The sequence below is a fragment of the Tyto alba genome, unplaced genomic scaffold (assembly GCF_018691265.1).
Source record: "Tyto alba isolate M040663 unplaced genomic scaffold, T.alba_DEE_v4.0 Super-Scaffold_23, whole genome shotgun sequence".
In the NCBI taxonomy this organism is placed as follows: domain Eukaryota; kingdom Metazoa; phylum Chordata; class Aves; order Strigiformes; family Tytonidae; genus Tyto; species Tyto alba.
The window spans coordinates 7,282,615-7,292,982 of record NW_024881297.1 but is presented as its reverse complement, the minus strand read 5'-3'; the positions used below and the strand labels follow the sequence as shown (position 1 = coordinate 7,292,982).

The following is a 10,368-nucleotide window of genomic DNA, read 5'->3' as shown; positions in this document are numbered from 1 at the left end:
ATCCAAACCGGTCAGTGACTTGCATAGGGAATGAGCAGTTAAATATTTGGGGCATGTTAGTGAAGAAACAGTAAATATTAATATCTCATAGGGAAAAGTGAATGTGTGTATGGTAAGGACTCGGTTAATTTTACAATAGCTGGGCTACGTGGCTTGTAACAAGCACTTAGGGCATCAGCCTAATTTTTATGTAATGCCTCCACATGGGGTGTTTTTACTAATTCAGAAATGAAAACCCAAATGCATCCCTAGGAAGGAGCAGGGAGCACGCTTGCTGCAGATGGAGGAGAGCACTAAAAGTGAAGGCACCCTCGCGTCTTGCTGCCTCCTTACTTGGGGCTGAATGAAAGTTGGGGCTGGGGCTTCCCCCCATCACAGTGTTGCGGCACCGGGCGCTGATCCGCAGGGAGTCACCCCCGGCTGCAGATGGGTTCAGCTGTTGCTGGGTTTGACTGAGAGCATCCTGATTTACCCCCTGCCCCAGCTTGCTGGAGCAGGGGCTGTTCTGGGCACCGCAGGGACGTTTGGGCCACCCAGGAGCCCCTGCCAGGGCCCCCCCTCGCTGCCGTGCTGGCCACCCGCCGTCACCCCAGCCTGGTTGTGAAAGCAAGCAGGTATGCACAACCCCTTCATCTGAAGCCTTTGCCTTGAGGAAAGGGAAAAGCTCAGCATGAGGTGCCCTTCACTGAGTCTGAGCTGGGATGCAAGAAGTATGCTTTTTCTTTGGAAAATGTTTATCCCAACAAATGGACATCTTTCAGCGCTCTTCTCCCCCAACCAACAACTACATGTACTCAGAGTTAAGGGAATAAGACGATCTACATGCAGCCTTTTTTTTTTTTTTTTTTTTTTTTTTTTTTAAATGAATAGCAGTCTATGATTTCATTCTGGATTAAAAAAAAAAAAAAAAGAAAAAAAAGAAGTTGTGCTCTGCACTTGTGTTAAGCCTGCAGTCATAAGGAGAAGGCACAGCTCCTGACTTCCCCCTGCAGCTACCTCCCACAATTATACTCGCTCCCTGCTGGCTGCCTGTAAGAGTCTCCAAGAGTGATAAAGTTTAGTTTCATCTTCCCCTGAGCCACTCTCTGCAGACACCCAGCCGGCAAGGACGTCTGCACTGACAGAGGCTGCTCGCCAGAAGGTTGGTTCTCTTAAAGCATGGAAATAGTAAAATCCTGTTAACCTGGGAGGGTGAGATAATAGTGCAAGGGTAGGGTTTTGCTTGTTTGTTTGTTTTATGTTCAGAACATAATTTAAGGCAAAATATATGGGAAATCATACTTGGGGGAAGGGGGGGAGGCTTTTATAAAGCTCTGCACAAAAACTGCATTATGGAGAGGTTACTTCTTGGCTGCTTTCTCCTGCTACCAGAATTGTTGAACTGTGTTAAAGCAATCTAGCCGGTACTTTGCATTTAAACTGGGCTCTCTCTTGTCGGCATGGGTGCCCAAATTCCTCTTAGCAAGGCTGCTTAGCTGCCTGCGTTTTCTGGTAGGCTCTGAGGATGTGTTGGATTAGCTGCTGTCCTGCCAGAAGCTTGGACGTAGTTGCTTTTATATGTTGCTGCCCGGTCGCCCTGTGCACTTGCTGCCCTTTCCAACGGGGTGTGCTGGTGGTGACAAAAGCATCTGCACGTTGCAAATCCCACCATTACCGTTTGCTGCTAAGAAAGAAGAAAGCATGTGAATAATACTCGTATACAGAACACTGTGCATTTGCAAAAGTGTAAGAAGTACCACGATTTGCCACGGGTGGGAAGCGAGTGGGCAGGGGGAAGCACCCAGAGGCAATGCACACCCAGGGAAAGCCACGAGTGGGATTTCCCGAGGAGCTTCGTGGCGCCGAAAGGGTGGAGAGGGTGGGTGCCCTCACGCCCCGCTGCTCCCCCCCCCCCCAGCATGGCCCTGTTAATTTCCGTTACTGGATCAGTTAATTTCTGTTTCTGTTCTGGCTTCTGAGGTCAGGAGGTGGGTGGGGAGCAGCCTGACCACTCAGCAGCATAGTTCTGCCTTTGCCAAGGTGCTATTTCTAGAAAGAAAAAACAAAACCCCAACAATTTATATCAAAAAGCCTCAACAAATGTGAGCAGGTAGTTTATCTTTTTTTCTTTTTTTTTTTTTTTTTTTTTTTAACTCTTCTGATATTTGTGCATAACTAGAAGAACCTGGCCAACTAGAAGAACCTGCCTTCAGGGCAAAACTTGCTTTTAATTTTTATCTGAGAATGTTTTGTGCCGTCCTTTACACAAAAATTCTCCCTACACAAATAGACAAAATTGTTCTCCCTATTGCTGGGAGAATAGGAGCACAGATATTTTGGGGTTCGTTATACCTGAGGCTTACTGGTTTTCAGGATTTATTTGCTCACATAACTTCAGGCAGGAAAGGACTTGGGATACAGCATTGAGTTTCTGCCTTTCCGCCTCTCTGGGACAAGAAAATGTAGATACCAGTTTTTTACGGTATCTCTCTCGCGTGGAGCCCGGCTTCATGGTGAGGAAATTCCCGCGTGCTTTGTACCCATGCCAAAGTGATCCTGTGTGAAAGATGCCAAGCCCGACAACCAGAATGCCCGAGTCACCGGCTTTAGCCAAGGTTCACTGCCCGGCCCTGCTTGGCACGAGGGAAATTGGTGACCTGTGTCTAAGCACTAGCGAAGCCTTTCTGGGGTGGAGTGGGGACCGTCCCTGGCCTGATGCTGCTTAGAAGGCCGGATGAAATGGCAAAAAATGCAAAAGTCTTGAAAAGGCGTAAAACGCAGGGTTACGCTTGGTCACCCCCAGTAGCAGCAAGGGAGCTGGGCAGAAGGCTGCCTGCTGAAGAGCAACGGCAAGCAGCTGGGTGCAGGGATCAGACCGACCGCCGTTTTCCCGCTAACCGCCCCGTTCCCCTCGCGTCTCTTTCAGAGGAGCACGTCGGAATGGCCGCCCCGGCCGTGGTGACGATCCAGCCGCAGTACGGCATGGCCGTGCCCTCGGCCTCGCGGAACATGTGGCAGACCGGGCTGCTGGACTGCTGCACCGACTGCGGCGTCTGTGAGTGCCTCGGGCAGTCCTGCCGTGCAGCCGGCGGTCCCATGCCCTCTCAGGACGTTTTTCTTGCCCCTGCCGCTCGATTCAGCGCGGCAAGAGCTGCAAACATACAGCCCAGTCCTCCCAGTTCCCCCCCCCCCCCCCCCCCCCATGCTGGTGGTGCTGGGCGGGCAGGCAGGGCCTCACCAACCGCCGCGTTTCTCCCCTTGCCAGGCTTCTGCGGGATGTTCTGCTTCCCCTGCCTCGCCTGCCAAGTGGCCGGGGACATGAACGAGTGCTGCCTGTGCGGGACCAGCGTGGCCATGAGGACGCTCTACCGCACCAGATACAACATCCCGGTCAGTGGTTAACCCGACCCCCTCCCTCGCCGTGCTTCGAGGTTGAAAGATGAGGTGCCCCCCCCCCCCCCCCCCCCGAGGCCCATCTCTCTGAACACCAGGGCTGAGCATGGGGCAGCGGCGTTCTCCGCTCACCCTTTTTTTTTTTTTTTTTCATTTTCATATCCTGCATGATGCCGGGAGCACGGGACAGGGGTCGGGACGCCCTCAGCCGCGCTGGTCCTCGCGCTGGTGTCCAACAACGCATGATAACTGGACACGGCTCCTTCCCAGCATCTCGGGGGGGGGGGGGGGGCACGTGCCCTGCAGTCGGTTGCCGCTGACCACAGCGTCTTGCAGAGCCTCTGCTGCTGCTTCTCCATGCCACCCCCAATCTCTGAAAGATGGGAAAGACTTGAGATAATGGCGGGCAGACTAAAGAATAGATTAAGTCAGTTGCACAGATAAACATCCGTAGTCAGACGCAGGAGAAAGGTGGACATCTGCATACAGTACATCTGTGAAGTGGTTTCTTCCCCCTGGGGGTTAGTGCCCTCCCCAGGGCTGGCCCAAGTCCAGTTTGCCCAAATTGTCTCTTTCTGTGTGTTTTTTTTTTTTTCCCCCCAGTCTTAACCACAGAAGCTGGAAGGTAAGTACCTACCTGCAGCCTGTAGAAGCGGCTCCCTCCTGCCTTTCCACTGCGTGGGGGTTTGCCAGCCCTGGTTTTTAGTGTCTGCTACTCGGGATGCTGCAGCCAGCCAGGAAACAAAGGGCACGCTGTGTGGAACGTGATTAACCTTTTCTTGGCTGAAACGTGGCTTTTGGGAGGCCTGCATCCCTAACCAGTTTCTTCCCAACAGGGGTCCATTTGCTCTGACTTCTGTACCACTCTGTGCTGTCCTGTGTGCTCCATTTGCCAACTTAAGAGAGACATCAACCGGAGGAGGGATCTGGGCATATTTTGGTAAGCTGGGTGTGCTGGTGCTGGTTTCTAAAGCCGCCGCTGCGTTCAGCCGAGCAGCTTCCCCAACGCCTGATGTAAGGCACGGAGTTGCTGCAGTTGGGAAATGGCCCTGGACGGGTGACGAGAATGACCTGCCCTGCAGCAAAACGTTGCTGGGAGCCTCGTGCAGGGTGGGGGGGAAGGACTGGGGGGGCAGGCACGGCCCCGCTCCCTGACCCTGCCCCTGCCATCCCATCCCATTGCAGATGCCGCCGTCCCCACCGCGCCCTGCGGAGCCGCTGCGGGCCGGAGTCGCCGCTGCCCCGGCTGTTGGGAAAGGCACCGCCGGGGTTTGCCTTGCTTACGGTTGGTTCCCCCTTCCCTGAGTAATGCCATGAATAAACAGCAGAATTTGCCATCCTGCGTGTGCGCGTGTGTCACTCTTGCGCTGCCTGAGAGTTCCCATCCTTCTCCCACTCTGACTCAGCAGCCCCTGGTACAGCTGAGATTTCCGTGTGCCCACTACAGAGAAAAATTCACACTAGCTTTTTGTTACTTGCTTGCTTTTAGAAAGGATGTTTAATACATAGGAGGAGTAGATGTTGCTCATCCAAGATGTAAAATTTGGAAAAGTGACTTCTGCTCCAGGGCAGAGGTGGGGCCTCACCTTCTGAACATAAAGCCACAGGGATTTTTGGGCTGCCTGGCACCAGCCCACCTCCTGCGTTGCAGAGTCATGCTCCCTTACGGACCCTGAGAACGAATTCCCACCCACCTGTGATTAAAAACCTGGTTGGGTCGTGGGTTGGCCAAGTCCCCTCCGTGGGCCAACCCTGCCGCCTCCCGGCCACGGCCAGGCGGAGCACACCTGCCTGCGCCGGGCTGTGGGCCATGCGCTCTCCCTCCAAAAGGTGGACAAGGTTACATCCATCCTCTCTCCATCGTTCTCGGAGAGATGCTAAAAGATTTTTGATCCGTACCAATCTCCCACAGCTTCGCTCTCTAAGGGAAAGATGGTATCACTGCCTTCACCTTCACAGCAAACCTTGTGAAGGGGCAGGTAGAGGTTCTGTCAGTGCTGTGGGGTGGGTCTGCCCCGCAGCACTCCCACCTGCTTGAACCCTAGATGGCCCAGACAGTCCTGTGGATGATCCCTGGAAATACAGAAGACTGTATTTTTAACGTAAGAGAGGTAAAGGCCAGGAATGTGGAGAAGAGGAGAGAATCCCATCCCAGCATGGTACGATTTCGCATCTGCACCTCGAGGCAGCGCCGGTGTCATCCAGCGGAGTTAACGTTCAGCTCTTGCCAAAGCTCAGGCTTAGCGAAGGGAAGGCACCCCACCCCCAGGGGTGCAAGGCTCAAGGCAGCACAGGAGCCCTAAAATCACCACCAAAAGCCGTGCGTCCCGTGGGGGCTCCGTGATGCTGGGGTGGGGAAAGGTGAGTGGTGGCAGCAGGAGCCTGCAGCTCGCAGCAAGGAAAGCGGCAATTGCGCAAAGAAAGCAGCACCTGAGCCGGCATCGGTTAGTCAGGGTGCAGAGGTCATTCTCTAGGGAGCACCCAGAGCATGTAAAGGATAAGAACCAGGAAAAGGACATGCATTTCCCAGCACAAGGGCGGCTTGGCAGGTACAGATGGCTTGGCTTTGCTTGGGCAGGAGCTGCGGTATAAAAGTATGGAAGCTGCTCTATGGAGGTGGTGGTGTTGGGGAAGGGGTGGAAACAAAAGTGAGGTTTTCTGCCTGGAAGAACTGCTCCAGAGCTAAACCAGAATGTGCTGGGTGCTGCTGACAGGCATCTCCACAGAACCGGGCAGCAGCGTTAAAGGACGGCAGCTTTTGCACTGTATTGGTCGGTTGTGCACATAGACCTGTGCCTATAGGTAACAAAATGCTAATTTGTAACTTTGGTTATCAGTGAAATGGGGCTGCGTGCAGCTCAGGATCCATTTTGTTCCCGTCAGCCATTCCAACACTGCTGGTGGTGCCCTGGAGCTGCAGATTTGGGGGTACTCGGGGTGGTGTACTGCGTGTGCTGGGCCTGGGCCACCTTTTGGGAGATGAGTGTAGAGTGGAAGCTTCTCCAGGCTGCTGCCCGCTCCACACCACAGCCTCTGCCTGTGCAGGGAGGTGCTGTGCTCGTACGTGGGGAATGGAAAGTTCACGGTCAGCCCTGCCTGCAAACGGCACAGTGTGTGTGTGTGTGGCGGTGAGCGCCCCTCGGCTGCATTTTCACTGTGTGCTGCTATTAGTCGTGTTTTCTGGGCAGCACCTCCTTTGGCACGGGAGGCTGGTGAGGTCCTGCCTCTAAAACTTCTCCTCCTGCTGCTCCCACGCACGCTGCTCCCTGTGGTCCTTGCTGCCCTGCCTGCTGCTGAGCATCCCTGTCCCTGCACTCCCTGCCTGGCATCTCCACTGCATGGCCCGTCCGTGGTCTGTCCCCTCCCCTGCCCCTCCCGGCTCTTGCTTTGTCTTAAATCATCCCGTGCCAAGGCTCCCCACAGGGGCTGCCACTTTGTCATGTCGTGAAGCATTACTTCGGCTGCAGAGGTGGCAGGAATTACCAGGGGCCTCGTGCGTGAATGAGGAGGGACAGTCAGCCAGGACACAGGGGCAGGAGGCGTCTGGCGAGGGATGATGGGTGCTGTGGCCCCCGCTGCACCCATGGGTGGTAGGGTTGCCTTCACTCGCTCCTGCTGACAGCTGGGTGATACACCCCAGAGAGGCCACAGCAGCATTTTTACTGCTCAGTGGCCCTATTCAGTAGCAGCAGGAAAATACCCTTGTTTCGTAACACTCAGCAGGGGCCGGGGACTAGAGCAATCCCACCAATCAGTTTGTCCTTCCAGGCCACTTGTCACTTACTGGGAGCAGATGCCGGTGTCTCGGGTAGGGTCAGCCCAGCCAGGCTTCCACTGCCTGCAGAAAGCTGCAAAAGTCACGAGCAAATCACATGGAGACTTTTTACAAGTTTTCTTCCCTTTTACAACATAATTCAACATCCCTTTGCCTGTCCGTCTACTACCAGGGGACAAGGGTCAGCCGTACAGCAGCCGGCTGTGTCTGACAGCAGAGATGTGTCCAGGCCAGTCTGTAAATGATGGGGAGCTGTTGGCAGAGCCACCGACCCTTTTGCTGCCTGTTGACAACAGTCAGTACAAATGTAGTGCCACAACCTGTACCTCCCCAGTGTCGGATGAGGGTAACGTGCTCGATGGCATCATCTGAGTGCTGGACATAGTATATTTATTCCTCTGTATTCCTTGTGGTTAATACTTCAGTTCTGTGTCTGTGTGTAATTCTGACATGAATACAGTCCCATTCACTTTATAGAGTTTTAACAGAATTGATGGGTATTAATCCCATGCTTCAAAAAGTAAAGGCTTCCCCTGTTTTTCTTTCTGCTCCTCCCAGCGTCCTGAAACTCAGGTGCTCCCTTGTCACACAAGGGCAGGGAGCCCCAGGGCAGGGAGGGGAGCTGCTCAGCGGGCACCCCGGCTCTCACCCCGACAGGCAGGACAACCCTGTGAAAGCTGAGCAGGGACAGCCGGGACACAAACTGTCCGAAGGCTCTCTGTTAAATACCCACAACGCCCGCCGTGGAAATGCCCACGGGCTGCGTGGGGACGCGGCGGCTGGAGAGGACATCCCTGGGGAGCTGCCCCGGGACCCTTCCCGGGCAGAGGAGCAGCAGCCCGCCGTGACGGGGCCCAGCGCTCAGGCTGCCTTCCCGCTGATGATTTCTTTGCTGAGGATGTGCGCTGGGAGCAGGAGGAAGCCCTTGTAGCTGTAAGAGCACGGGAGCCTTTGCATCTCATCCCGGTGCTGCTTAACAGGGCAGTGCCGAGCTTGGGCACAGGGCAGGGAGTGTGTCTGTATGGGCCATCCTATGGGATCATCCCCTATTTTTTTTTTTTTTTTTAAATTAAAGCTCCAAAGCTGAAGGGAGGATGGCAGAGGATGGTGCCGTGCGTCGCAGGGGGTGGCAGGAAGGGAAAAGGCCACGGGTGGAGGTGGAGGTGCAGGTGGAATTGTTACATGGGTTCGGTGGGTTTGGGGGTGGTGCTGTGGAGGGGGAGCTCTGCTGCTCTCAGAGGCTGCAGCACCTTGCTAGGGAAGGGTGGGCAGGAGTGGGGCTCCAGGAGCTGCGGTGGCCCCAGGGAACCGAGGCAGGGGAGGACAAGGCACTGGCACAGACAGGCAAGTGGAGGAGGGATGAGAACTGGTGACTGGGCTTAGGGTGATAGAAAGGGACAAGCAAAACCCCGCTGCCTTGGAGCGTGCTAAGAAAGCAGGTGGAAAAGGAAGGGAGAGGGAGAGGGGGAGGCAAACAGGCTGAAACGCTCAGGGACAAAGCAAAGACTAAGGCAACTACTGAGAGCCTGGGAAAGCTAGAATTGAGCTGTAGCAGCTTTGGGACACTGCAAACATTAAAAAAACAAACCAAACCAAACCAAAAAAAAAAAAAACAAACCCAAAACATTTTAAGCAGATAATGATGAAAGATGAACTGGAGATGAAAAGAGGATTAAAGTGTTGAAGCACTAAGGCTCTGAAGCAAACAGACCTCTGTTTTTACAGAGGTGTTTTCCTTGCATAGTCAAGGGGATGAGGTACCGCTGCCTTTGGTGGGGGGCTGGTTTGGGGAGAGCTTTGTTGCAAAAGACAGTGGCAGCTCCTGGCAGAGCTGTGCCCCCCACTTTGCGTGCAGTGCGGAGCCCTCAAGAACCTGTGCTGCCCTCTCCATCTTCAGCTGCAGCAGCCTGAGCAAGACACCCTGCAGAAACACCTGCAGGATCTTTCTCTGATGGCTTTTCCTTCCAGACTGCCTGGAGGGACCCGACCCCGTGCCGGTAATGGCCTCTCGCCACGTGATCACAGTCCAGCCCCAGTTTTTGGCTGTCCCACGGGCAGGCGAGTGGCAGACGGGGCTGCTGGACTGCTGCTCTGACTTCGGCGTGTGTGAGTCCCTGTGTACCACTTGTTCCTGATGTTGGCTCGCAATGTGCTTCTGGTGTTTTCCCTGCTCCTTCTGTGGCATCGCTCCTGCTGCAAACCCCGCTTTTGCGGGTACCAGCCGTGGAGCAGCTCTCACCTGAGGTCAAGAGCCACGGCTCCCACGGCCGCATCCCTGGCCGTTTTTTCCCCCTTTCCTCTTTGCACTCCTCGGCCAAGCGCACGTCTCGCTGTCGCACAGGTATTTGTGGAGCCTTCTGCTTCAGCTGCCTGGGGTGCCAAGTGGCCAGGGACATGGACGAGTGCTGCCTGTGTGGCCCCAGCGTGGCCATGAGGACGCTCTACCGCACCAGATACAACATCCCGGTCAGTGACCAACCGCGGGGCCAGTGACAGCCGCAAGCCGGGCGCTGGGGGTGTGGGTCGGGGAAGGAGAAAGGGGTGCCCGAGGGGAAGAGCAGCGGTGGGGAGTTGTACGGGCAGCTCTGCAAGCAGGGAGCCAGGGATACATCTGCATCCCTGCTGTGAGCCAGAGGTAATCCCACCTCACCCCAGTCCTCGCTGGGCACGAGCGGCAACGCGCTGTGGGGCCAGGGGTGAGCTGCCCAGGGGTGTTGAGGATGAAGAGGAGGACCTAAAAGCTGACGTGGGAAGGGGTTATCCATCCTTGCTTTGCAGGGCTCCATTCTGAGTGACTGCACTTCCACCATGTGCTGTCCCCTGTGTGCGCTCTGCCAGCTGAAGAGAGACATCAACCGGAGGAAGGAGCTGGGCATCTTCTGGTAAACTGGGAGTGCTGGTGCTGGTTTATAAAGTCACTGCTGCACGGAGCCGAGTGGGTTCTCAGAGTCTCCCTTTTCCACCCACACCTCACAGGGTTGCTGTGGTGCCAAAACAGCAATGCCCAGGGGAAAGGGTGACCTGTCCCACAGCAAAACGTTGCTGGCTCCCTAACCCACTTCTCCTGTCCCGTTGCAGATGCCACTGTCCTCGCAGGAGTTGCCACTGCCCCAACTACTGGGAAACGCACCACGAGGGGGTTGTCCTGAATGTGGTTGATTCCCCCTTCCATGTCACACCAGCAATAAACAGTAGAGTTTGTCTTCCTGCCTGCGTGTTGC

At 55.1% G+C, this 10,368-nt stretch overlaps 2 protein-coding genes across 3 annotated transcripts; both read left to right on the top strand.

The window, feature by feature from the left end:
• The first annotated feature begins 991 nt into the window (after positions 1-991).
• On the top strand, positions 992-4,707 carry LOC116962848 (placenta-specific gene 8 protein-like). Of its 2 annotated transcripts, XM_032997977.2 has the most exons (5): positions 994-1,141; positions 2,906-3,034; positions 3,245-3,369; positions 4,209-4,312; positions 4,558-4,707. In XM_032997977.2, coding segments are annotated over exons 2-5 (345 nt in total). In that variant the 5' UTR covers positions 994-1,141; positions 2,906-2,919; the 3' UTR covers positions 4,559-4,707. The 2 variants fall into 2 exon arrangements, with proteins under 2 accessions (XP_032853867.1, XP_032853868.1); XM_032997976.2 differs by lacking the exon at positions 4,558-4,707 and having other exon boundaries at positions 992-1,141; positions 4,209-4,316.
• Positions 4,708-8,005: 3,298 nt separating this feature from the next.
• LOC104363414 (placenta-specific gene 8 protein) lies at positions 8,006-10,033 on the top strand. Its single transcript, XM_032997997.1, has 4 exons — positions 8,006-8,080; positions 9,116-9,253; positions 9,489-9,613; positions 9,926-10,033. Exons 2-4 carry the CDS (start codon positions 9,148-9,150, stop codon positions 10,031-10,033), a joined length of 339 nt encoding a protein of 112 aa, XP_032853888.1. The 5' UTR covers positions 8,006-8,080; positions 9,116-9,147.
• Positions 10,034-10,368: the final 335 nt, after the last annotated feature.